Source organism: Dermacentor silvarum, chromosome 2 (genome assembly GCF_013339745.2).
Source record: "Dermacentor silvarum isolate Dsil-2018 chromosome 2, BIME_Dsil_1.4, whole genome shotgun sequence".
In the NCBI taxonomy this organism is placed as follows: domain Eukaryota; kingdom Metazoa; phylum Arthropoda; class Arachnida; order Ixodida; family Ixodidae; genus Dermacentor; species Dermacentor silvarum.
The window spans coordinates 66086296-66114078 of NC_051155.1; the positions used below are offsets into that span (position 1 = coordinate 66086296).

General features: G+C 48.2%; 2 protein-coding genes across 3 annotated transcripts; one reads left to right on the forward strand and one right to left on the reverse strand.

Annotated features, from left to right (window-relative positions):
• Positions 1–15915: 15915 nt before the first annotated feature.
• Positions 15916–22862, forward strand: LOC119440104 (uncharacterized). The gene is made up of 6 exons (XM_049662755.1): positions 15916–16158; positions 20820–20880; positions 21345–21729; positions 21818–21951; positions 22134–22198; positions 22470–22862. The coding sequence occupies exons 1-6, from the start codon at positions 15916–15918 to the stop codon at positions 22860–22862; spliced, it is 1281 nt and encodes a 426-aa protein (XP_049518712.1).
• A 1350-nt stretch (positions 22863–24212) lies between these two features.
• Positions 24213–27267, reverse strand: LOC119440105 (uncharacterized). 2 transcript variants are annotated; one of them, XM_037705045.2, is made up of 4 exons: positions 27104–27267; positions 26058–26234; positions 25620–25851; positions 24213–25292 (listed from the first exon to the last, which is right to left on the reverse strand). In XM_037705045.2, the coding sequence occupies exon 4, from the start codon at positions 25239–25241 to the stop codon at positions 24216–24218; it is 1026 nt and encodes a 341-aa protein (XP_037560973.2). In that variant the 5' UTR covers positions 25242–25292; positions 25620–25851; positions 26058–26234; positions 27104–27267; the 3' UTR covers positions 24213–24215. The 2 variants fall into 2 exon arrangements, with proteins under 2 accessions (XP_037560973.2, XP_049519047.1); XM_049663090.1 differs by lacking the exon at positions 27104–27267 and having other exon boundaries at positions 26058–26316.
• Positions 27268–27783: the final 516 nt, after the last annotated feature.

Below are 27783 nucleotides of genomic sequence, written 5' to 3' on the forward strand. Positions count from 1 at the left end.
CCTGTCGATGACCCCGTAGAGCCGTTCTTCCGCGTCGGCCTCGATTTGCTCGGACCTTTCCCTACATCAGCATCAGGGAACAAATGGGTCGCTGTCGCGACAGACTATGCCACGCGTTACGCTATTACGCGCGCACTTCCAACCAGCTGTGCTGCCGATATTGCCGACTTCCTCCTTCACGATGTTATTCCGCATCACGGGTCGCCTCGTTAACTGCTCACCGATCGCGGTCCTTACTTCTTGTCCCGTGTCATCGATGACCTTCTACGCTCATGTTCCACGAAACACAGTCACCACCGCCTATCACCCTCAGAGAAACGGCCTCACCGAACGTCTGAATCGCACCATAACCGACATGCTGTCCATGTATGTTTCCGCCGACCACCGCGACTGGGATGCTACATTGCCCTTTGTTACATTTGCCTATAATTCGTCACGCCACGATACGGCAGGTTGTTTACCGTTTTCTCTTCTTTTTGGCCGGGAACCGACACTACCTATGGATACTTTACTACCAGCCGCTCCACGACAACCATCGGAGTACGCACAAGATGCCATCGAAAGGGCGCACGCTGCACGTCATATCGCGCGGTACTTTACTACCAGCCACTCCACGACAAACATCGGAGTACGCACAAGATGCCATCGAAAGGGCGCACGCTGCACGTCATATCGCGCGGGACCGCCTTCAGTGGTCGCAGGTGTCGCAGAAGAACCGTTACGATTGCCGTCACAAGGATGTATATTACGCTCCTGGATCCTTAGTGCTCCTCTGGTGGCCAACTCGACACGTTGGTCTCTCCGCGACGCTTCTACCACGCTTATCGTTATCGCGTTCTGCGCCAAGTTACCGATGTGACGTATGAGATTGCCCCGGCACAGCCAATGTTATCTTCTTCACCGGTCAAGACTGACGTAGTTCATGTTGCCCGGCTAAAGCCGTATCACCCGTCCGCTGATGCTGCACTCTGACCTGCCCGGATGGTGCGCGTGTTTTCGCCCCGGGGGTAATGCCGCGAGACAGAAGAAGTCCAGTACCGAAGCAGAGGTCAGCATTAGGCCGGCACCGAAGAAGAGGAAGTAGAGGTTGCTCCTTGCCATGTTGGCTGGTTGCTGCTACGCCTGTGCTACTCGCCTATTTTGTAAATATTTGTAAATATACGTTTTTGTGCAACAATATGACGGCAGCATGAAAATTCATCCATACACAAGTCAAAAAAACGTTCTGCGTTGCTAGAGAGTCGTGATGTGGCAGTCCTCGAATGGCCTCTACAGTCGCCTGACCTCAATATTATAGAAAATGTCTGGGACAACATGAAGATTGCTCTGGCCCACCGACAGGTTCGTGCCCTCAGCAGACGCGCTGTGGGCTATGGTCAAGGCGGAATGGGAGCGGCTTAGACCGAACAGCGACATTTGCCGGTCCCTATACTGCTCCCTGCAACACTAAATGCAGGCTGTGATAAATGCTGGAGGTGAACCCACCCGCTACTGAGCTTAGGGTACTTCCGGAAGTGCACCCCACACGTAAAAGGGGCTTCGCACCAGTGTAGTCTCAGTGACCTCAGCAGCAATAAAATTACTGTTCCTAGTTGGCAGCTGCCCTTGTAGTTCTTTACGCTTCTTGCCTATGCTTTGCGCTGCATTCCGCCTGACAGAAGAAAGAGCTGCGGTCGCGGAAAACTTTCAGCGGAGACCAAGAGATTGACTCACCCATTATAAGGTGTTTCAGCCTGTGTAATAATGCAAGGAATGACTTGCATATAAACAAACACTTGCATTGCGGACTGAACACATTCCGATTTTTTTTCGCATATTTACATGTGTTGTCGATGTCGACGAGTACGTTGGTCACATTCGAAGTCTCGTCGAGCGAACGGCGAGTACCTTAGAGCTAGACTGAGCATGTGAACACTCCGATCAAAAAGAAAAGCGAGCCAGACGCCATATTCGGGCATACGGAATTGGCAGTTGCTGCTGTAAAACCTCCCATCTGTTTTAGAGCGCACACGGAGAAAATAAAGCTTTGCTCCGTGCCCCTCTTCCGGGGTGCATGCAGGCAAATCTCGAGAATGACTCACCGCGGTTGGCTATACTGAGCCGGCAGACCATGTTCGATCCCGGTAGCAGGTGCCGCGTTTCAGTGGATGCGAAATCGAAGAACGCCCCTTTGCTACGATATATCAGTGCACGTTAAAGAGCCTCGGGTGGAGGTGGTGAAACTTTATTTCCGAAAAAGGTCTTGAAGGACACCTGACTGTTCGTCAAGGTGTAGAGGGCACCTCCCACGGGTGGTCGAAATTATCCAGAGCCCTCCTCTACAGCGTCTTCATAGCCAGAGTCGCTTTGCAGCCTTAATCCCCATAACCCAAACCAAACCAGTCCTGAGATGTTTGCAACAATACATGCATTTAACTGGGATCGTGGTACCGAAAACAGGAAGCGCTCAGTTGTCGAACGCTGAAACTACACAAAACGCCGCAGTCAGTGAAGTGCGCTTTCCCGCATCGCGGTCGCGAGGCGCTCAGGCGCAACAAGCATGCCGAGCGTTAGGCATACTTCACAGCGAGGCAAGCAAGGCGCACTCCTGCGCTTTAGCAGACGACACGAAGCCCCGCCTTCAAGTCCCTGTGCGCCTGCGCCGCTTAGCTTCGATGCGCAGCCGCGCCATGTGCGCTGGCGCTCCGCGGAGCGCGGCCACGCTGCGCCGTGTTCGTACTAAGAGTGGACGACCCTGTACGTCAGACAGAGCAGAGGAACCTCTGTTTAGGCATATCAGTGCACTAAGTAAGTTGAAGGGTCAAAGTACATAGCATTAGCTGCTTAGAGTCCATGTGATGGGTTATTTACACAGCCATTTTAACCATGGCAGCGCGGATTTGATTCGTCCATGATTAGTTGCATAAATTGTCCCTGCGTGGAGGTCTAAGTAGAAAATACAATTACAGGGCGACAGCGTACCAATAACCGCAGCAGCATCAGAGAAATGCATGGTAACTGAATGTGGTGTCTTGAATGATAGTGAGCAGTTGACAGGTGACCTAAAACGTGATAATGCTTTAAGCGCATAGCAGCTTTAATTATTCTTGCTCCCTTGCAATGTGCCAACTGATCGTTCTCCTTTTAGTCCACTGACATCAACACAGTGGCCACTGGTGAAAGTGCGGGAGAACACATGAACATACATTGGGATATCTTCCCTCGTCTGCTTTAAGGGACGTTCTTCAAATTGCTTAAGAAATGCTAGCAATCAGGCTGCCAGCACAGGAAGGGCGAGTGAACGCAATTTACAATGATATTACTAAATACGCTGTCGCTAATTTCACTTGAAATGTTTGGTACATTTAATGTAGAATCTACATATGTGCTTATTTCATTGAGAGCCTGTTCAAAACAATTCCCGCAATATTTTTTTATAGTTCGCCTCATCATGTTTGTTTTTGTGATCCGAATACAGTGTTGTAGTTTCATATTTTGTGTACATATGACTTTGATAAGTAATAATAATATTTAGTACGTCTTTAACATTGTAGTTTAATTGTGCTGTTATATGTTTCATTAGAAGCTGCAAAAGTTTGTAAGAATGCGTAGGCCTTCCCACTTATCTAGCAAGCACACCTGGAGGAAAGACTTCAGTGCTACCTCAGTGGTACCTCTGGTGCTACCAAGTGAAGAGCAAGTGAACATAGAGGGTGTCCCAGCTAACTTTAGCCAGAGTTTTAAAATATTACGATGCACTCGAACGCGGCCAAATCCATGTTGCTTACTATTGTATGGTGTAAGTCACTATCTTTTGTATTCTGCGTAATTTCATAATTAGTCAAGTTTAATTAACCAACTTCTGAAGCAACGAAGTAAGGCGAGAAATTCCAATGAGAAAGTTTGGAGTTGATTGAAAACGTCCAAATAAACAGTTTCTAACTTTCTATCTCATAAGTATTAGTATTTTCCTACTTACTGCAGATGCCCTCGAAATACAAAACATACCATGTGACATGCCCCAGTGTGCGCCGTAATTGCAGTGCCCCCAAACGTTCCGCGTACAAACGAACATAGCATTTAGCAGGGTGTTGCCGCGTAAAAGGCGACAGGGCAGCGACGCAGGCGTTGGCTGCGCGATTTACGCCAGCAACCGTTACCGCTTGCGCTGCGATAGCTCTTGCCCTGTCGCCTTTTAAGCGGCAGCACACCCTGCTAAATGTTATGTTCGTTTGTACGCGGAACGTTTGGGAGCACTGCAATCACGGTGCGCAAGCGAGCATGTCACGTGTTTTTAAAATTTTATTTCGCAGGCATCTGCAGTAAGCGGAAAAAAAGTGCTACTTAATAAATAGAAAGTTTTTAGTTTTAGTTTTTAAGTAGAAAGAAAATAGAACTTTTTAATCGGACGTTTTGCAGACCGCTCTACAACTTCATAACTTGAATTTTGTTTGCCAAACTTCGGTTCTTGACAAGTTGGTTAATTATTCGTGACTAATTACGCAATTCAGCGGAAAACAAGAGATAGTGTGATTTGCTGCAAAAAATAGTCAGCAACATGCATTTGATTGCGTCGTCTTAGTGTGCAGCGGCATATATTTAACTCTGGCTAAAGTTAGCTGTGACACCCTGTATATGCCAGCAGTGGTATGTGGGCAAGTTTTTCTGGTGAAGCCACCTGCATCTGCATTGAAAAAATTTCAACTACCAGCGTAGTGCAGGATACGTTCCACATCGACAAAATGGAGCACCAGTGCAAATATCTGGGCGTACTTGTCCAGGGCAGCAAGGGTGTCTACATTAAAAACATTTCAAGTACCAGCATGTACAACAGTTCCATTGCAAGAGGGATGAATAATTTTAAGTGGTGTGCTCCCAAGCTGTTCATCAATGGAATTCTGCCTGGACTGTCGTGTCAAATATTTTTGGATGTGAGAGAGAGAGAGAATAAAATATTTATTATTGAAAATTAATAGCCGTTTTGTGGTCGGACCTCCTAGTCCGGAAGACCATTGGCTTTTGCCGCCATCCAGGCTCGGTTGACCAGGGCTTGTTGCTGTTCTGGGTCCCAGCTGGACAGGGTCGCCTCCCACTCGACTGTCGTCGGATTATGCTTGGCCGATATTTGGAGATTCTGTTGGCATGCCCAGACCATGTGGTATAACGTGGCCGTCTGGGGGACAGAATTTGCATTGCGGATTGTATGTCACTAGAATCTATCTTTGATAATACATAAGGATTTGGAAAGGACAATGTCTGTAAGCGTCTCCATGCTACCTGCGTTGCCTTATCTAATTTGAGATCAGGCTGGGGTAAAGTGCGTCTACTCAGCCGGAGGTGTTGTAGGATCTCAGAATATGAAAGAAGGGGCTGAGGATCGTCCTGGTCAGTGAGAAGTTGTGCTGTGGAGGAATCGGCGGAGCCCCGGTGAAGAAGTTCTCGGGCGGAGGCATGAGCAATCTCATTGCCTCGAACTCCCGCGTGCCCTGGTACCCACAGCAGCTGTTTCCACTGACCCTCTTGACGATTGGCTGCAGCCTGTTGCAGCATTGGGGGTGCGAGGTGGCCGACTTGACCTCTTGCGAAATTGCGATACGCAGACTGGGAATCCGTGAGGACAAAGGTGGCTCTTGGATTACGCATGGCTAAGGCTATCCGGCCTCTTCCATGGCTGTGATGTCTATTCCGGTGGCCGAGGTGCAGTCTACCACCTGTCCCCTGTGTACAACGGTTGCCGTGGAGCGGTTGTGCAGGGGTCCGGCGGCATCTACAAAGAAGGCAGCTGCGTGATCCGAATACTTGTCGTAGGCTTTGGCTCTGGCAGCTCTCCTGTTTTCGTGGTGGACGGGGTGCATATTACGTGGCAACGCTCGAGTGATGATATCCTGCTGCCATTCTGGTGGTAGTGATCGCTTGCTGGCGACCTGAGTTGGTGGATTGATGCCCAGTGCTTCTAGCGTGGTGCGACCTGCTTTGGTGCGTGCGAGCCGAATGACTTGGTTCATGTAATTAGCTTGGAAGAGTTCTGACGCTGTATTATATATGCCCATTTCAAGGAGCCTGTCATTCATGGTCCGTGGTGGTAGAGTGAGAGCTTTCCGATATGTAAGTCGGATTAGACGGTCCAGTTTGAGTTCCGCCTTTTTGAGAACGCGCCGGTACGGGAAGCTGTAAGTGACACGACTGATCACAAAGGCCTGTACGAGACGCAGTATGTCCGCTTCTTTAATGCCATGGTGTCAGTTGGCAACTCTGGATATAATTCGGGAGATATTGGTGCAGGTAGTGTGGAGCTTTTGAATTGATGCGTTGTTGTTGCCCTGATTATTAATGTATGCTCCCAGGACGGGGATAGTGTCCACTTCCTTGACCGGGGATTGATGGAGTTGGATATTCAACGGAATTTGGTTGCCACGCTTCCTAAATACTAGGAGTTCTGATTTAGTAGGGGAGCATCGAAGTCCGCAAGCGAGGCCGATGCGCTCTACAGTATCCGCTTCCCGTCGGAGTGCTTCTTCCATCTGTCCCATACTGCCGGTGTTGGTCCATATAGTGATATCATCTGCGTATAGAGCGTGCTTAATTCCGGTTATCTCGTTGGGTGCCCTAGGCAGGTCCAGTAGTGCTATATAAACAGCAGTCGCGAGATTACTGCCCCTTGCGGTGTGCCAGAGTCCCCCATTGTGACGGGGGCAGATTTTGCGTCGCCAGCTCGTATGGTCACGTGACGGTTGTGCAGGAAGTCGCGCACGTAGTCGCACGTACGCTGTCCGATTCCGATTCTAGCCAAGTTGGTCAGGATGGCTGAGTGCCGGACATTATCAAAGGCTCCCTGAAAGTCAATCGCCAGAATGTCGCGCTCCTGTTGCGTGGCTCCGCTGGGGCGATCGATTCTGTCGTACTTGAGGTGGAATAGAACGTCCTGTGCCGATAAATGCGCTCTAAAGCCAAACATTGTATGTGGGAAGAGGTCGTTAGCTTCCATGTATTCGGTGATCCTGATTTGAAGTGCCTTCTCCATGACCTTCCCTGCACAGGAGGTGGGTGAGGTGGGACGAAGGTTGTCAATATTGATGGACTTTCCGGGTTTGGGAATAAAGACAATTTCAGCCGATTTCCATTCCTGCGGAAGCATACCTTCTTGCCAATACTTATTAATTTGGTCGGCAAAGAGCTCGAGCATGTCGTCACTTAAGTTGGCCATAAGGATGGTAGTAATTTGGTCTGGACCTGGAGCCGTTCCTCGACGCATCCTGTCAATTGCCACTATGATCTCTGCAGTCGTGAAGTCACGGTCCATTTCCGGGTTTGCGGTTCTGTTGTATGCGGAAATGTGGTCAGCGCTCACGGAGGTATTGATGTATTTGTCCTCCAGATCGTCTGGTCAGTTGATGTCTTGCGTCCCAGAGATGGAGCAGATGCTGATCAACTGCTGGTGTTTCCGGGTTATTTGAGATTGTCTTGGTCACTTCCTGCTTGAGTTTTAAGGGTTCGTGCCCATTCGTCATAGGAATTGGCCAGCTGGTGAAACGCAAAGTTTTCCGTTTTGCGAAAGGCTTGCCACTCATCCAGTTGTGTTGATTTATTGCGGACTTTATGCCGACCACATGTTATGGTGCTATGAATGATGTAATGATCGCTGCCCAGCGCTTCCTCGGAGTTTAGCCATTTTGGTTGCGGAGCATTTAGAGTCATGGTGAGATCCGGGCATGTGTCTCGCGATACGCTGTTCCCAAGCCCCGTGGGATGGTCCGCGTCAGTCAGTAGCGTGGGCCCTTTGAGCGTCATTAGGGTATGTAATTTACGCCCTTTAACGTCTTCAATGACGTATGCCCAATCCGCATGTTTGGCGTTGAAGTCGCCTACCACTATCAAAGGAGCCCGTGCTGCCATGGATTTGGCCTTGCGGATGACCTCCGTAAACGTATGGTGTCGGCCCGCCGGCCGGCTGTATATATTTAGGACGTATATTGATTGATGACATCTTTTGCGCGGCAGAAATTCGACGAATACATATTGTAAGACAGCGGCCCTGAGGTCGAGGTCATGCTGTAAAGCTGCATATTGATTATTGACAAACGTGACTGTCGATATACTATCGGCACTAGCGTAAACCGTGTACGAGGATAGTTTTGCTGCCTGTTGCCCGACATCTTGTAGAGCTATAATTTCTGGTATCGATTCTCGCGTTTCAATATATTGATGCAGTGATGCTGCTTTACGGCGAAAACTGCGACAGTTCCACTGAATTACTGTAAATTGCGGATCGCGACTAGCCATCATGTGACGTAGTGGAGGCGTCGTCGCTGTCTGGATTGATGGATAGAGCTGCAGCTGGCATATCATGTCGTCCTGACAGGAGCTTGACACCCTTGCAATGCTTGCATTCGTTGAGTTGAGTTACTTGCCTATTGTGTTTGGCTATGATTGATTGCATCTGAGTGATATACCGCATTGCTAGTTTGTGTAGTTTTTTTTTTTGCGTTGCGTTCTTCGAGCGCACTGACGTGCTTCATGATGGATTGCTCTATCGTTTGGGTTATGGTTGCCGTAAAGGCGCTTAATTTCTGCTCCAAGGCCTTGTCCACCATGTCCACTATTGAAGTCTGTGTCGGCGTGGTCAGGGAGTTACGGCGTTGGGTGATATGAGTGTCTGGTTCTGGAGTCTCGGAAGATGCCGGGGGCATGTCGCTGTCTGCTGAAGTCGCTGCTGTAGGGGTTGTCTGGGGACACTTATTTCCTTGTATTTCCTGTCGAAGGCGGAAAATTTCCTGCTGCTGTTGTGCGACTAGCTGTTGCAATTGGGCTAGCGTTGGATTTTGCTGCTCAATAGTGCTTTGAAGCTGCGCGATTATCGGCGATTCGGTATTGCTAGAGCACTGCACGGGCTCGGGCTTACCCGAAAGCCCGGGCCCGGCCCGGCCCGTGGGCCGGGCCGGGCCGGGTAAAGGAGTTTTTTTACGGGCTCGGGCCGGGCTCGGGCACGGCGTGTGCTTTTTGACCCGAGCCCGGGCCGGGCTCGGGTTTTTTGACGCGGGCCCGGGCCGGGCTCGGGCTTTCTGCGAGTTATTCTCGGGCTGCTAAACTCTGAAAAACATGTATTTTTTGGTCTCGGGCCGGGTTCGGGCCGGGTTCGAGTCGGGCTCGGGCCGGGCTCGGGCTTAAGGTAAAGGGGTGGCGGGCCGGGCCGGGCGGGTAACGTAGATTATTTCCGGGCCCGGGCCGGGCCCGGGTCTCGCCATAAATGTTTTGATCGGGCTCGGGCGGGCCGCCCAATGTAAAAACGGGCCCGGGCCGCAAAAATCGGCCCGTGCAGTGCTCTAGGTATTGCGAGAGCTTTTTTGAGTGCGAGGGGAGGCGACCACTGATGCACAGCTCATCTGAGGTCCCGTTAACTTGAGGACCGGTGGTGTGGATGTCGTCTGGCCCTGCCGGGTGTGCTGCTGAGCTGGTCGGCGCCCACTGAACCGTGACCGTGACTGGCGCCCCCTGGATCGTGACCGTGATCTGGATGGAGAGCCCGCCCGATTCCCGGAGCGCGACCGGGAAGTCGATCTCTCGCGGGTTTCTTTGCCGGCCACGCTGGTGATGTATCTCTGTCCGTTGTGGTGGAGAGTCGGTGTCCGGCTTCGTCCACGTGTTTGGTCGGCCGGTGGGTTTGCGGGCTTGGAGGGAGCTGGTTGGCGATATCTGCGCGGGCAGTCATGAGAGCCGGCAACGTGCGCGCCGCCACAGAGCACAGATCTCGGGTGGCACTCGAGTTGTTGCGACGCGTCCACTCCAGTTTTGCCGCATAGCGCGCACCGTTCGTTCCCTGGCACGGGCGCGGGGCACACGTCCGTACGGTGTTCAGGCTTCCCGCACGTAGCACAAATTGCGTTGGTTTTCCTGTATTTTTGCACCAGGGTGGCTTCGTTGAGGAAGAAGACGCACCTTGGGAGATTGCTGTGCTCAAATGTGAGCGCCACTACGTTTGTGGAGCCAAGCCTCCGGGCCCCGATGATTTGGTTATGCGGCGAGGTGGTGTTCTCCAGGATGTAATCCGTTGTAAATGTGTTGACCAGCCGGATTACGCCCTTGCCCATGTTGTCCTTTGCCTTGAGGTAAGCTTGCACGTTGATGGTTCTGTCGGTCAACCGCAGCTTGTCCAAGCCGAGGAGGATGGGCAGCACAAGCTCTTCCTTGGTGCCGACGACGACCAGATTCTGTTCCCATATCGGGTGCAGGCTGTATTTATGTGCGAGATTTGGGTCCGCTTCTGCGTTGTCGCTACGCTGGGAGATGGCTGCCCGTATGGCGTTGCCGATACTGCCCGTACCTCTGTATTGAGTTAAGTTGCAGGTTTCCCTTGGTTTGATGATGACCACGTACTCGTCAGCATCCATGCGAGGCGAGTAGCGTGGTGCGCCTATATTCTAGCTGGGGCCACCACCAGAAAGGGAGGAAATGGTCCCTGCAGCACCGCTTCTCGTTGTGAGTGTCGCCCCCGCCGTCGGAGGTGTGCGAACGCCGGTGCGGTGGCGACGCATTTCTCGAAGTACCCCCTCGTAATGACGGGGGAAATTGGCCGATGATGGAGCAGCCCGCTGTATTTCTTCGACTTGCATACTTTCGGGGTCGTAGCCACGAATAACGGGCTCCTGAGAATGCGTGTCCATGGTTTGGGCGGCGGTCGCGCGGCCGTACTCGCTGCTAGGCCTCAGGCCGAGCAGCGTCCCACGAGCTCGCCAAGGTCTTTCGCAGATAAAGGTCCAAAAAATTGGCCCACCTGGATAATTTGGTGTCCACGGACTCCTGGTGACTAGCGGAATCGATGGATATTAGTTTTGCGGTCGTAGTCCAAAATTGGCGCACACAGCGATTCTCGAAAGAAGGAGCGTTCGGAGCATGCGTCTGCTCCGACCCGCGCCGCACCTGCGTATCTGTGAAGTGGGGATTCTAGCAGCCATCGTCGTCTTCCTTGGCCGCCTTTTATATATGGCGCGCTCCGGCGTGTGTGTCTCGTGCCTCGTGCTGCGAGCTGCGAGGTTATAAAAGGAAGGAGGCAAATGAAAGAGCTGCTTCTGCTCCTGCCATCGGCCCGAACGGCTATCAGATCATCCGCTTGCTAACACACGTTGTTGTAGTGGACCTAACCTCGGTCGCTATAACGTGGTGACTCGGAGGACGTGATCTTACGACGAGCACCACGTCTTGGACGATGGCACCAACGAGAGACCGACAACCAGCGCAGAGGGCCTCGCCACGTTGCAGATTCACCGGCCATCCTTTTGGCCACAAAATCCTGCAACCTGATTTACGCAAGTGGAGGCCATCTTCGACCTTCGGCGCATTACCCTGCAGCGCGCGTGGTTTCTCCATGCTGTCTCGGTACTCTCTACAGACAGAGGTTGTTGAGTACCTCCAAGAAGTTGTGGACTCAGCCCACGACACCACACCCTATGGCCACTTCAAATCGACGATGCAGGATCGCAAGTCCGTGTATGCGCGCAGGCGGCTTCAGCAGCTTCTCAACAAAGAGGAGCTCGTCGACAGTCGGAACTTCTACGTCGTATGCGGCGGCTTCTTAGTGACTGGAGGCCGGACGCAAACAGCCAGCAGCTGCGTGAACTGTTTCTTCGGCGCCTGCCGCAGAATTTGGAGGTCGCCTTTGCTACCACACAAGAAGACATGTCCCTCGACAATCATGCCGAGCTGGCTGACCGCGTCGCTGACAATTCTGCAAGAGGTGCTGTAGCAACAACGACCGTTCCGCTGTAGCACCCTGAAGATCGGCAGTCTCGCCTTGTGTAAAAGACTTGAGAACCGTTCGGACCGATCCTAGAAGCAGAAGAATCTCTCTTATTCTTCCTTTTTAACCTTCCAGCTCGAGACAAGCGCCGGAGCATGCCGTATACAGTCTCAACAGGGAAACAGCGCGAAAAAGACAAGAAGGGGAACACACACCAGGGCTGGTGTGTGTTCCTGTTTTTGTCCTTCGTCTTTTCACGCTCTTCCTCTGTCGAGTATGTACCGACTAGCCCAAGCCTCTAGTTTCACTTAAGTTGCGCCAAAAAAACTAAAAATGTGCAAATGCTACGCAGCTGGACCGAATCAAGTAATGTTTGCTGTCGCTTGGAGATACTCAGATTATATTTTGCATTCCGCCTAATTAGATAATTAGTGATTAAATAATCAACTTGTCAGTTATTATAATTAGATAAGTGTCAATGAGATAAGTGTGAAAATACACGCAAACTGGCTCGAGTGGCCAGTCGCGCGGCAGTTTTGAGTGTGTTGGGGGGCTTATTTCACACTCAGAAAAATGCATCTATGTAGCACGTATAGAGCAACGGAAAGCTGTATCGGGAGTTCATGTTGCACTTCACTTTTCTTATTGACACTTATCAAATATTAATAACTGAGAAGTTCAATAATTAATGAAGGCTAATTATCTAATTAGGTGGAATGCAAGAAATAATCTGAGTATCTCCAAGCGATGGCAAACAATATTACCTTGGTTCTGTCCAGCTACGTGGCATTTGTATATTTGAAAGTTTAGCCCAAGTCACGTGAAACACCCTGTATAAAAATCGGCTGAGGAAGTTGACGATGGCTGCTAGAGAGCGAACCGGTTAAAGCGTGTGCTCGGGGTTACATGTGTAAAAGCTTTTTGTTATTCAGAGTGCTTTTTTTACTTTAGGAAACAGGAGATGTGTGCAAAGTGTAACATGGCAGCATACAAACGTATTCACTGGTTGGCCGATTCATTGCGACCTTATGCCCGTTCTTTCCATATGTGCCTCTTGTACAATGCTTTTCAGATAAACCGAGAATTAGTTCCTTCGTTACTTAAATGCAGTTTCCAATGCAGTGCTGTTCATTTCCGGGTTTATATATGTTTCTGATATGAGGCTTATACGCCCGTTGCTCGTGTACTAGAATGCTAAGATTATTATATTTATGTAGCATTACTCAGTCTCATCGTAGACTGCACTACAGTGGTGCTCACTTGTGACACTGATTTCCCCATTTGAGTATTCTATACGATTTTCACTTGAACTCATCCAGAACGCGCGAGAACTAGCTTCAGAATATCGTAAACCTTTCAAGACCATTTCTAGACCAGCTTTTTTAACGTCTTAAACACGTTTAGAAATTGGAAAGAAATAGCTTTGGCAAAGGGATTATTTGTGTCTTTCCCAATCCTATTTCTAGACGAGCTTTTCGAATACGTCTTTAAGACCTGTTATAGATCGTCTCAGAAAAGTAATTAAGCCGGACATTAGCCAACATATACGACGTTTTACCGAAGAAGTCTCACTGGTGTCTTCTTTAAACCGTTCTTATCTTCTTGGATAAACGCTACAAAAAGGTTATGTATCTCTTCTGTGCTACCTGAGTACTTCTGTATCAAACAGAACTGACCACCAACACAACACACGTTGCATTTTCTCATACGAGGTTGTTACAGATTCTTTTGCTCTCAGCACATCCAACGAACGGAGCCACATTTATTGCATCTATTGCCGAAATGCCAATATAGTTGCATATAAAAGTGCTGTTGAAACTTATTTACATTCTTAGCGGCTACATTGTTTTGTTGTTGTATCGAATACCTGTTATGTGCTTCATTCTGAAACCCCTTCGTACCTTGAAGCTATGCAAATAAACAAATCGTAACTAAATACTCTGCTGACAGTGTAGCTAGCCAACTAATTCGCATGTGTGGCGGAACGGGCATGTTGGTAACGTTACATCTTTCGTTAGCATGCGCTCTTTCCTGTCACTTCTCTCACTCCCCATGTATATCGTCGCGCTGCTCCACGGTAGCAAGGTAAATTATGCAAAGTTTATTTTAGAAATGGCCCTGCGGCACAAATCTGCAGCTATGAGCATGGAAGCAGGGAACTTTCAGGTACCAGTGTCAGAGCTACATGAGCACGATTGAGCACTTGACATGGCGTCATAAACGAGCACAGGCGGTTTGTTTAACCTATGTCTTATTTTGAACCATCTTGTGAACCATACCTTTCCCCGGACATGGCAAGGCCCCACTCACCCTTAAGGGCGCGGAGGTCCGACCCGATGTGCTCGGATCCATGGTCTACCAACACACCGAACCTGTGCCCATGCAGACACCCCTGCGGGAAGAGAGAAAAAGACAACAGAACCGGCTGTACAAGTGAAGTTCATTAAAGCAATAACGCTACAAAGATATGCAGAAAGGGAACATCATATCGATGTGCACACGGCACAAACTCCGCGAAACAGATAAAAATTAAGTTTAATGAAAACACCAAAAAACAATCAATGCAGGATTCATAACAGGCGACGTAATAGCACCCATGGTGCACGATAACATGTAATCTTTAAGCACGAGCACCACAGACGAGGACTTTGTCATTAAATTGCACCGTTCAACTTGTATCGAGAGATTATATGTATATATATATATATATATATATATATATATATATATAAATTGCACCGTTCAATTTGGATCGAGAGATTACATATATATATATATATATATATATATATATATATATATATATATATATATATAACGGTGCACAGATGGTCCGTGCATGGAAGCAGATTAAGATGACGAATAAAGGCAGTGTTCGGGCGACCATGTTGTTCTAGGTCCGCAACCTCCTGCTCGCATCACACTAGTCGACAGGATAAAGACCTTGCAGCCACAGCATCGCGCTCACATCATCATGCAAGTATTAAGCACCACGCCGTGAACCCTTAGCGCAGAGATCTACCACCGACACCGACCAGCATCATGACCACACCATCGGAAGCCTTGGACGTCCCCAAGTACGCTGGATCAGCGGACGATGGGCCCGTGGAAGACTGGTTCCGCTTCTACGAGGTCCACGCAACCACTGCATCATGGTCGCCAGCTTCGATGAATACCTGACCGATGAGGCATTTCGCTTCTACCTGACCCACATATTTGAATATAAAGAATCATGGAAAGAAATCAAAGAAGAGATGATCAGTCGATTTAAAGTATACGCTGAAGACTCCCTCATTATCCAACAGCTGGAGAAATTGCAACTGGGTGGCCGTAGTCACCTGCAATCTCCACGTAGCTAACATCATCAATGCCAACCAAAGCCACGCATGACTCGATCATCGACAATTTCATCAAGTAGTGGTCCTCCCGAAAAGACGAAAGAAAATCGCAAGCCTACCATGATTTCACCACTCACAATGGACATAGTAAAGCGTCCGTTCGCTGAGCGATATCCAAGTCGCTTCGCTTCAAGACCAAACCTTCCACCAGGTTTCAGTGCCGTGCAGGAGTCGCGAATATGTGCGTCTTCATCATGCTATCGTACTCCTGCCATCGCGAATCCATCAGATGTGTTCACTTCGTCTTATACGTGCGACCCGCCGCCTGGTTTCCAGTCAGGCCAGTCTGCTATGACGCTTATTCCGCAGCCCGTGCTTCACAGAATTGCGTCGTTCGCGCTTTCCACATCGAATTTTCCGTAGTCGGACCTATCACTGGAAGCGCGTGCTGAAGTCACGTCTACAGCCACATCATCCAATGATAGAGCATCCAGGATTCCAAGCTGCATCAATTCAGACTACGGTACCGTTCACACCAGTCAAGCAAAGAGCGCTGCTATTACTTCCAGTGGTGAAGTGAAACAGACTGCCTACCCGCCAAGAGTACAGAAGGAAACCACGACGAGCGTGTCCCCTTTTCATGAAGAAGACAATACTCCTTCAGCAGCAACGGATGAGCCATGTACATTTGGAGACCAAATCACTTCACAACAAATAAACTTTCTTCCGCGTACAACACCCCGAAAAACCACTGCCACTGCAGAATTGTCGCAAACCCTAAGCGTCACACTCTGCCATAATACAACAGCACCCATTCATCATGTCGTCGCTGCAGCCTCAGAAGAGCCTGCTGTGGAGCCTGACACAATGCTTTTGCCACCAGACAAGTCCCCCACAAGCGAGCAATGCACCAGCTACCTACAGAATACCACGTTGGTTTGCAAAACAAATCAAAGGACAAATGTGCAGAAAGACTACCCTAGCCGCTCCCGCATAAACATCAAAAAGATCAGCATCAACTCCATCACCAACTTCAGCGACCCCGAAGACGGCTTCGACATAATCTACGACGAAGAGCATCACCGAAAACCCAGATACAACACGAAAGGCGTGAGCGCGCAAGCCAGCTAAACCCAAGGCGAACCCAACTAGGTCGTGTCCCAAAAAACGATCACCAAGGACCTTTACAACATGACCAGTCAAGACTGCGCCTATGGCGAGGACAATTGCGACGACACCGCATGCGACGGCGAAAAGGACGGGTGCCATTTTCTCGCCTCAGCCACCTCGAACAACGAGCAATCATTTCAGAGAACACGTATCTGCAACCATCGGAAACAAGGAAATTCATGAGCCAACGGTACCTCTTACGTGCGCGCAATATCCTCAAGAAAACTCGCAACGTGCATCCTTTCATCCGCACTAGATTGAAAACCAACCACCGTTCCTGGTACAAGGCGCTTGAACTGTACGCACTTGCATCAGGAGGCGAACGTGAACTACGAGCAGTGTTCACGAGCTACGGCGCATGCAGACGTAGTCCGGAACAGAACAGTCAGCCTCGTCCACCAGAACCATGCGAAAGGTTACCGGACAGCTACACTTTTCTATGAAGTTGATGTGGTTGAAGGGACAATTGGGACAATGGACTAACTGCGCATATTTTGTTTTCATTTATCAGCGTGCTCTTGCTTCCGCATATGTTTGTCGTTTGCGCTCTCTTGGGGGAGGGGGAACGTGTAACGGTGCACAGATGGTCCGTGCATGGAAGCAGAGGAAGTTGACGAATAAAGGCAGTGTTCGGGCGACCATGTTGTTCTACGTCCGCAACCTCCTGCTCACGTCACACACACACACACACACACACACATACATATATATATATATATATATGCTCGTATATATAGTGACGAGCACAGAAGTATTTACAAGATGTACTTACCAATAGAGAATGTTCGCAGAGACGGAAGCGAACCCGGCCGGGCTGTGTCGACTTTTCGTCTTCTTCGGGACCGTCGTGATTCTCTTCTTACCCTCACCGTAACACGGCCCCCGGCGGAAAAACAGCGTCCCGGTGCGTCAAACGGGACCATGAGGAAAAGCGTGCTAAGGTTTCATCCGTACGACGTGAACGACTTCGCGTGAGGTTATGCCAGATGACACGGTCGAGCTGACAGGAACTATCTCATAGGTGACAGCAGTCACTTGATATAGGACGCGGTAAGGGCCCTTGTAGCAAAGAAGGAGTTTTTCAGAGAGCCCCACTCGACGGGAAGGTAACCAAAGTAGCACAAGGGAGGAGGAGTACATATTAATGAAGAGAACAGAGGTGTGGTCGGCCTGGAGAGCGTGTCTCTAGCCTGCTACTCCTCACTGGGGTAAGGGGAAGTGGGAAACACAGGGAGAGGTCAGTGGCAGGTGATTATGATATCGTACAATGAGCTACTATTTACACACATTGTCAAATACGCGGTTGTCCACTTTTCACACACTACACGCAGGAGTAGTGTTGTCCACACAAAACGTCATCGCACAAACACATTTCGCACACTATACACTGCACAGGTCCTAGAGACGACCGTCTAAGCCCGTCTCACACATAAAGTTCAAAAGAGATCTTATGGTGCGCTGGGCATGATCAATGCTTCTCCACGCGCCTAAAACCTTTGCTTACGAAAAGGGGCGGGAGTCCAAACAGTCAACACTACGCTTTAGTGTCCTTCGCTCGGCCGCATATTGAGGGCACACGCAAAGTATGTGGTCTAGTGTCTCGGGAGTGTGACAGAGTGTGCAATCAGGGTCCCGTTCTCGTCCAATCTTGTAAAGGTATTTGTAAGTGTACGCCACACGAAGCCGTAATCGATGGATCAATGTTTCCTGGCCTCTCCGCAGTGGAAGTCGGAATCGCAAACCGGCGTCAAGTCTATGGAGGCGCTCTTGCCGAAATTTGGGGTTGTCCCCATTGTCGCGCCATAGACGTTTTGATGGAGTTGTGTAGCAAGGCGTTGATGTCATAACGGCAAAAGGGAAGTTTTATAATCTCCCCATCAGTGTGCGCCATTTTCGCCTCCGCGTCAACCTGCTCATTTCCGGCTATTCCACAGTGGCTGGGAATCCACTGCAGTGCAATGGTATGTCCGGGTTGAGACGCCTCAGTAAGCAGAGCCATGATGTCGTAGATTAGAGGACTATATGCGCTTCTGTGATTCATATAATTGCTTATGAGTTGCAGCGCCGGTTTTGAGTCGCAGAACACTGTCCAGTTAGAGAGGTTTTGTTGCAGTATGCAGCGGACTGCTTCTCGAACGCCGGTCAACTCAGCTGCTGTAGACGATGTTTTGTGTCCTATCTCGAACCGCTGCGTAATCCCCATTGCAGGTACCGTGTAAGCTACGGTGGCTAGATGGGTAGGTGTGCTGACCGAGCGTGGTTCCCCACTTCTCCGCATCATGACGCAGAAGTGGCGCTGCGGACAGTATAACGGCTGAGCTGTGCGCAACGTCGGCTGCGCTGTGTAGACGAGCAGCATGTTTGATCGCTGCCTCTGCTCTAGCTTTGAAGTACGCGTTATTCAATGGCGTTTTGAGCAGTGTAAGCAAAGCCAGAATGGGGAATTTGTTACGGTCGTCTACTCAGAAGACACGATATGCTGAAGTAAATTTTCTAACTTGGCGATTGGTCACATTTATTGGTACAAATGCGGCGCTCCAGCCCATTGCATTAGATACGTATATGCATTTTTTCCATGCATAAAACAATACTGCAGTGGTTTTATACGGTATATGGAAACGTGTTTACGTGATATTTAGAAAGTTCTTATGTTTCAATTTCGAGAAATCTAGCTATTGTGTTTATTGCTGCCTCAGTTACGGTATTTAAGTTGTTACGAGACGAATTGTGTTGGTAAGTGCACGTGGTTCACTGTTTGGTTCCAATAAAATAAAGCAATACGTCTTGGGCTACATTCAAGAATATATTTAAAATACAAGAAACGCTCTCCTAACTTGAGTCAGCAGATGCACCAACATAAATAGGGTAGCGCCAGCAAGGTCGCAACGTTGGTCCACCGCATCAAAACATTATTCACAGCACACGCCTCCGCTTCAGGTGATTCCTCTTCTCCCTGTTGCTTTCGCGCGCAATGTTCTTGTCCTTGACAAGAAAGTAAAGGAGCGTAATTGAATAGAACTTCACAACATCTTTTGTTAGCTCTTTCTTGTGCCGCTCACAGCCGATCATATTCGGAGGATTCAGCTGCAGAAAGGATGCAAAGTCGGCGATAATGTTCCTTCGTAGCTCATTTAAACTGCAGCACAGCTCCAAGGCGTCTTCGAGCGATGCTACCAGTTTTTTAGTGCTTCAGAAGGGAGCAACAGCCCTGACCTGCTCATTCTGTTGAATTCAGTAATGTCCCTGAGCAATCGCAGCACTTTGTTCTTTGCAGGAACTTCCTTGCTACATAGCCTGCTATATAGAATATAAGCCTAGAGTCACTTTTCTTTTCCCTGTAGCAGCGCAGCGGTGCTCGATGTCGCAGGCGCTGAGCACCTCATGTGCGGCTTGCAAATTTCCAATGTCGAGGAGCTCATCGACGTACGCTTTTCGGTGTACGGTTTGCTCATTAACGTTGCCGATACTGAGCAAGCTACTGAGCAGCCCTAGGCGAACATTTCCGCTGTCTTTCTCACAAATTGAGAGCGCGACTTGAAGTTTGGAGCGAAGCAGTAAGTCTCCTTGGTGGTCTTCTTTGGTCGAGCAATGCCGCCGCTAATCTCGCTGGTCATTTTTCCGACCTGGAACATTCCACATCGCTCAGGAACTTGCAAACAGTACGAGAGACGCGGAGCTCTTCACCTTTGAAACTGACACGAACAGACGACATACAACTATTCCCATACAGGCTTTATTAATTTTTTTATTTTGCTCGCCGCCAGCCCCCTGTAGCAGACGACGCGCGCTGCGGAACCGTTCTATTGACCGCAGCGCCAATTTTGCGTCATGACGCGGAGAAGCGGTGAACTACGCTCCAGACGCCCCGGTCGGCACACCTACCCATCTAGCCACCGTATGTAAGCTGCCGCGGAAGAGGTCTGTGTAACAGAACCATCTGCAAATACATGTTCGGTATAGGGAACCTACAATCGTCGGGCGGCGCCACCAGCGCGCTGCTATCCGCGCCACCAACGGAGGCGTCCCCAATCACGCAGGCGCTCCACCGGGAAACGAAACTTTGCCACCGTGTGTCAGTGCCCTTCGAGCCCTACTTTCCGTGGTTGCTTCCGACTGTGCTTGCGACGTTTGAACTGTTATCAACGTTGCACCGCAACTGCATTTGCTCGCGAACGTTTTCACTCGGCAGCACTCGTAGAGAGACGCAAGCTACCCGCGATGTCGCGGGTTCTGCATTGCGGTTTCAAGCCGGTCCACGGCCTCGACGAGTATTTTCGGCCATCGCTACTGCGGAAAGGACGCCGCTTGCTGGACAATAACCATGTGTTCGGTGTCCGGGAGGTTGACGGGTCTGAGATCTCTGCAAAATGTCTGTCGGAGCAAAGCAAGCACGTATACCAAGTGGACCTCAAAGTAAGTAAACAAAACGATGTCGCCTAAGTATGCTTTTGTGCATGTGCGATATAACAAGGCTCGAGAAATGCATTAGCCGACTGTTTCCGGCGTTCAATGCTTGTTACGGCCCCGACTTCACTTTTCTTTGTTTTTATTTGGTCTCGCATTATGATTCAGCTGCCTGTTCTTCTGATTCCGATTCGCAGCTGACGACGGAGCCCCGCACAATCGAAAGTGGCAAATGCACGTGCCGCTACGGCAGCCTGGGTAACTGCAAGCACTGTGCTGCAGTTGCTTTCTATTTGAATGAATTTGATCATGTGTCCTGCACAAGTGCACCACAGGCATGGGGAAAGCCACGAGGGAAGCCGCAGCTAAATGATAAGGCCAGCATTGAAGAATTGTTTGGAAGTACGATGCATTTGGTTGTATTGCTGTTGCATAGTATGTGCATAGTACGTACGTCAGCGTTCTCTTCTCTCTTCTGTCCCCTCTGGTGGCCTTGCGCTGTTAACGCACCTTATATTACGTGTGCTGCTAATTTTGACTACAGCACTGATTGCATGAAACATCTGTTATCTCATGTCATCCTTATCACTATAGTGCTCTGTTAATGCATCTTTTCTCAGGCTATCACCTTCATAGCTGTCACTTTTTTATGTGGTTCTGTGCTAAGCACACTGATTAGCTATTGCTTAATATGCAATGAATTTTGTCATTCTTGCTCCCAGACTACAAGAGCCCCTTTGTAGGAAACAAACAGCCTGCAGAGCTGTCCCCATTTTATGCATTGAAGCACTTCCCGGGCATTGTATCGCCATTTACGGAAGCACTGCAAGAGATGGCGAGGAGTGAGGCAGATTTAATCAGCATTGAAGCAGAACAAGAAGCCAGGCGGGTTTCACAGCTCGAAAAAATTATCCAGCTGCTTCCAGCACCTTGCAACGCCTTGCATGTGCTGCAGATATCAGGCACCTACCCGAAGCTAAGTGTAGCAGCAAAGGATTACGTACAACTCATGACGCAAGAGCAGAAGGAGTTTTATCAGACAAATATTGTCTGTGAGTCACTGTCAGACCTATGTGTGGCCACCATGGGCCAGTCAAGCTGTCTAAGGTATGGAAACATCAGTGACAGAGGACATTGTTGCTCTTTACATGTACTCTTCATCCTTCTGATATTGTGTATGTTAACTCTAATTTAGGTGGCACAAAGAAAAGAAGTTTCGCATAAGCAGTACCACTAGCCACACAATACTCCATGCCCGACGGAGCCCTGAGGAGGTTGCCAGGGCCATCCTGAACTCAAGGCCATTTTCTACAGAGGCCACGGCTTATGGTGTGTATAAAGTACTAGGTTTTTCTAGTGGAATACACAGCACTTAAAACAATCACAGAACAGAAACCATGTACATGTAGTTGCAAATGGTTGTCGACCTCTTTCATTCTTGTTTTAGTGATGTGTATTCTAATTGTACAATGCCAAGTTTAAAGCTTTTTTTTTTATTTCTTCGACAACAGGACTCCGTACAGAACCCCTGGCTCGGATGGAGTTTGAGCGTCAACTAGGTGTTGAAGTTGTGGAGGTGAGGTCAAACTTTAGTCTGGTGTTCAGTGCTCTCAATGAACACTTGAGAGAGACATAACCTTCAAAGCAAAAAAATAAAGCACTACCCTTTTGGGCGGCATTAACTTCAACATGGGGACAGATGTTTTAATATGATGAAACTTGCACTAAACTGTGGAGGCGATACTCTACAGACTAGCATCATTGGTCATTATGGATGCCTGTGACAAGCTACGACAATCACTGAGTGCTTGTAGTGCCTGGCAGTGAGGTAATTGTAACTTTTTCAGATGGGTTTGCTCATACACCCGGATCAGCCTTGGCTGTGTGGCAGCCCTGATGGCATGTTCTACCTGTCTGGGGAAACATGCCTTTTGGAAATCAAGTGTCCCCACAAGTGTAAAGAAGCAGACATGTTCGACAGCTCGGGAGAGAGCATCCTAGACTACATCCAGGGAACAGGCAGCAACCGAAGACTGAAGACGACGCACAGATATTTCACTCAAGTACAGATATTACTGTACTTGTTGAATGTACAAAAGTGTTATTTTTTTGTATATTCTAGCAGGCAAAATGTCATTATTGAAGTCAGCAGGGATGATGCCTTTCTTTACGAGAGCATCCCAGCCCTTGAAAGATTTTATTTTACTTACCTTCTGCCTGCTGCAGCTGCAGCAAAATAAAGCATGTGCTCACTGAGATTTGTTTGTACTACTATACTTCGTGCGCAAAACAGAATGAAAAAAAAGCATTTCACGTTTCTCATTTTTATTGCACAACCGAAGAAAATGCCTATATCCTAAAAGGTACATAGTGGTATATGGTATTGACAATCTTAGAAAAAAAATTAAGAGTTAACATGTCATTTGTTCACTAGTTCTGCTGCTTCATGTGTGCACAACACTGAAAGCAGTCACACTAGAAACATAAGTTGGCAAGTTAATGCAGCATTTGAGAAGCTGCACTAGAAGGGCATGCTTTTCGTAAATATTAAGCTAAACAAATTTCCTGATGAAGTCATCAAATTTGCAGGCACAAGTTGGAATCAGCTAGCATAAAACAGGGGTAATTGGAGGTCACAGGGCCTTCGTCCTGCAGTGGACATAAAAATAGACTGATGATGATGACGATGAAGCTAAACAATAAGCTGCTGCTTGCTGGAACAGTTATTATTCTGAACTAAAACTAGCGCATCCAAAGCAGGTTGAAATGCAATCACATTCGGAGGCGATATGACAGACTTCAAAACATAAGTGCCTAATGGCAATGACATCAAATACGAAAAATATCATGCAAAACAGGATTGCATAATATAAAAGTGGAAAACATAAGAGTAAGTCACATGTACACAAAATTCACTGACATGTAAAGGCAGGTGACTACGCAGAACTCACAAATGTTGCCAGTACAGTACCTTTTTTTCTTCTCTACATCAAACAGCTCAACCCAGTCCCTTAAGTTTATACACACAAAAAACAAAAACAGGCTCTTTTTCCACTGTACAGCATCACACATCTATTTTCAACGCTCCAGAACATGCTCGGTTCACCTATTTCAAGCTCAAGTAAGTGACACAATGCAGCACGAGACAGAAGTTTGTTAATGGAACATCATAGATGACCTAAGCTGCATGGAAATGGCACCAACAGTGTGCAAAAATTGGTCAACGCCTGTGTGCTCTGCGATATCAGTGCACTGTAAGAACCGCAATGAAATAAGAACTAATCCGGAGCCCACCATTACGGTGTTTCTCAAAGACCACGTCCAATTTCGAAACAATAAAATGCAAATAGCTCGAACAAATAATGCAAAGTGAGTATCCATGGCAGATGAGACCCTTGGCAACACAGCAAAATAAGAAAGCTATGAAGGCCTCAGTCCACTAGCTAATGTTTCGCCAAGAGCACTTGTCGAAACCCCCGGCCAGCCTAGACGAAGACAAGTACTATTATCGAAATGGTGGCTAGCGCCCTGATGCTCCCCCATCAACTGTTCATTTCATTTTGTGTAATCCAGAGTGAGGCAAAGTTGATTGTTCATGATGCAGACACGACAAATGACTGTTGTTGTTCTTTGCGCTTAATTATTGGGAGCTGGAGGTTTGCTAGCACACAGCAGACATGAAAAACATCCGTCATGCATGGAATAAGCTCAGTTGGTACTTTGTTGTTCAAGACATTATATATTTTAATCCTCTGAATCATTCGTTCGACATGTATCCGCACTTGAGCGATATTGTAAGTGTCCCTAACCTCCTCTGGCGTAAACTGAGAGGCATGGAGAAATGGAGGCATAACAAGAACAGCATTCTGGTTTCCTAAAACTGTCTGGATGCCTGGAAATCCCTTATCGGCAAGAACTGTATCCCCAGGTTGAACAAGATCGAGGAAACCAGAATCAACTGTAATGTGGGCATCAGACAGTCTACCACCATAGGCCTTTGAACAAAAACAAATCATTCCTCCTGGTGTTACAGCCACTAAAAACTTCAGTGTATATGCACCTTTGTAATTTGAGTACAAGACTCGTTCTTGTTGCACAGTTGGTGGCTGCTCTGTACGTATTTCTGTGCAGTCAATAATCATAGTGCAGCTAGGATAATGCACCTTAAAGCTGTCTGGCATTGTGGCCTGAATCACTCTTGATGGGGGGCGAAAAATCCATTGTTTAGTTGCCACAGCGAGCGTTTTGAGAACACTCTTGAAATGCCTTGATGCCGACGTTTCGCTTACCGAGAAGAGAATAGCCAGTGATGAGTAGCTGATTCCAAGCTTTAACTTCAAAAGAAACAAAAGAAGCCTATTCTCAGCAGTGACATCACATTTTCGCTCTGAAGGTGGAAGCATGCTCAGAAGCATTGCAAACACTTCTTTGCTGACACTGCACAGGTCTTGCAATGCATTTGCAGATTTAGCGATGCTGTCGTAGCCGGAGAAGTAGCTGGTTCTGTGGTCAGAGCCACTATGCCTGCTACTGACCTCTGGCTTGTGTTGCACACTGTTGTCGCATGTCTCAAGATGCGTCACTTGAGTTGATGTCCCTGACTCACTAATGAAGCACATGAACACCGAGAAATTCTTGCTTGACACGCTTCTTTCTTCAGTTTGTGTTTCCTGCGTAAAATTGCAGTAAGAAAGAATAAATACATCCATGTTGGGTTACAGTGGCAACCTCATTTTTATCAGTCATAACACAAAACTTTATCGATGATAAACAAACATTTCAAACTAGCCGCTCCAGAAAAATGCTGTCACATATTGTGCATCAAGTGCTGTACTGAAAAAATGAGAATGGAATGAGCAATAAGAGTACAACACTGCTAACTTGCTGCCTATGCTACACAGGGAGGCGTAACTGAGCATGGTATAAGAGCGAAGAACATATTCAGCTGTACAATTTCAGGCATTCAACTTCAGTTTCCGAAATTTTCAGGAGCTTACCACGGATTTTACTGCAGTGCAAAGCTCAGCAGCGACAGTGGACAGTAGATCTAAGCCCTCTGTCGAGCTCCGCTCGTACAACAGGTCTGTACTAGTTGCTAGATCAACTGTGGCAAGGCTGCTGGTACCAATGGCTCCTGTCTCAGCTGTGTAGGGAGAAGCTGGTCCAGGGGAATCAGCTGATGCAGGAGTAGCCAGTGATGCAGATGACCCAGAGTACCGCTGCTTCCACCTGCACGTTTAACAGAAGCTTGGATGTCACTGCTTTTTGTAAACACACATGCATTTTGTTTTGGGCACATCTACATGCATGCATTCACATTTATTTGTAGAGACAACCGCATTATGGCGAAGCTAAATGGGAAAAGATGTAACATATTGAAGAGTCCCAGCTTTTGATGCAAACAAGCCCAAGTAGCACATCAGAGAGAAGCTTACCTATTAAATCTAGCCAGCTGAGCAGTAGATGAAGTGGACCTCTTCTTGTACACGGTCGGGAATATTGTTGGTACATAACCTGGGTGGCTTTCAATTGTGCTTTTCTCGCCATTCACAAAATGTTTGGAACACACCCTCGAATCTCGATTAGGCTGCCAGCTAGAGGAGTCCTCAAAACTGAAATGAGTAAAACATGAGTAATTACCATCCATCTGATGCAACAGGTGTAGCAGTGTCAATCAATGAAAGGTTCATGATTAAAACAGCTGGACAACACGCTGCACTTTAACAATTATTTGTCTAAGTATTACTAACCTCACACACTTAATTAATACACACTGTTTTCTCCCCTGCTTGAGTGCCGCAACAAATTTTCGTCATTTTTAATGTACAGTAGATAATGCACTAATGCAACATGAATGAATGAATGAATGAATGAATGAATGATATAATGAATAAACCTTTATTTGAAGAAGTGACTTGGCAGCCGAGGTGGTAGAGTCCCTTATTCCAGGAATAAATAACATTAATGAACAGCGCAAAGTGGTCAGCGGACAGGAAACGCTCATGATAGCACAGGACCCTTGGCGTTTCTTGTCCGCCGGCGTCAACCACGACAACGCCGCGAAGATTATGTAACATCGAAATAAAACACGACCATAACGGAGGGCGGCTTCCGGTGAACATGAAGTTTCTCATTCCTTGCGACGAACACGGCTACGAGTAGTTTCATCGTCATTCTCAAAAAACAAATGCCACAAGACGGGAGAGAACAGTCCGTCGCAAACTAGTTCCAAATATCGTATTGCATGTCATTTATTTCGTCAGAACGATTTCCGTAATTTTAAACCAAAAGTTTGCAAGAATATTATCAACCTACAAACCGTGAAACATTGATCAAACAATAAACTGTGACATTACGCGACCACCTCGTAAAAACTGCCCGTTCACTGTTACCCGATTGCTGCTAACTGAAAAATGAACCTCGTCCTTGGCTGCTTTGGTAACGTGCAGCGATTTCTGTTTACAAATAGGAATTCACTTACTTGACTCGTCGCACGGCGATAATCCATTTTTGCCTTCGTGACTTCTCCCAAGGCTTTGACGGAAAACTGTACAGCCTCACGCCTGGCGTCCCTTCGCGACTGTGGCAGTCTTTGACAGAGCAGTACCTGCGCCCACTTTTCTTCTTCACAGGGGTGCGACCACACGGTTCTGATGACGCCATCGGATCTTAAACTACAGAAAACAGGCGCAGGTATTTCGGACGCGAAAGACAAAAGCTCAAAAAGACGACGCTGTACCCGCGCTGAGCAATGGCAGCGAAGAAAGGCCCATGCGCGCGAACGCCTTCAAGCTTCTTGCTGGGGTCGCCAGATGGCGCGCCCTGTTCTTCAAACTGCATTGCAGGGTGCCTATACCCGTACTTGTAAGCAATGCAGGATAACGCGAAATGTTTGAGACCCGCAAGCGGTATTTTAGACTTTTTCGTTATTCCGGGGATTGAGATTTTCACCGTTGGCTTTGCCATCGTCCAGAGTGGAGCTTCTGGTATGCCATGCGGTGCGAAGTCCGATGGCAGTAGATACCGTTGCGACAAAACGGCTTCTGAGTAGGCGGTGTCAGGCCGTATACTTGTGACATTTGTCAGTGGATGATTACTATGCCTAGTTAGTCGCCTTAAATGCACTCGCATTGGCTCATGTTGCAGATAAACTCGAGCTGG

What these genes read in the sequence shown, in the direction of transcription:
- LOC119440104 (XM_049662755.1), top strand. Translation starts at nt 15,916, where the DNA reads ATGCTTTTGCCACCAGACAAGTCCCCCACAAGCGAGCAATGCACCAGC. An exon ending in GGCCAGTCAAGCTGTCTAAG is followed by an intron (nt 21,730 to 21,817) that starts GTATGGAAACAT and finishes ACTCTAATTTAG; the next exon opens with GTGGCACAAAGAAAAGAAGT. An exon ending in TAGGTGTTGAAGTTGTGGAG is followed by an intron (nt 22,199 to 22,469) that starts GTGAGGTCAAAC and finishes TAACTTTTTCAG; the next exon opens with ATGGGTTTGCTCATACACCC.
- LOC119440105 (XM_049663090.1), bottom strand. Translation starts at nt 26,269, where the DNA reads ATGGATGGTAATTACTCATGTTTTACTCATTTCAGTTTTGAGGACTCC. An exon ending in CAGCTGGCTAGATTTAATAG is followed by an intron (nt 25,852 to 26,057) that starts GTAAGCTTCTCT and finishes TTAAACGTGCAG; the next exon opens with GTGGAAGCAGCGGTACTCTG. An exon ending in GCACTGCAGTAAAATCCGTG is followed by an intron (nt 25,293 to 25,619) that starts GTAAGCTCCTGA and finishes AATTTTACGCAG; the next exon opens with GAAACACAAACTGAAGAAAG.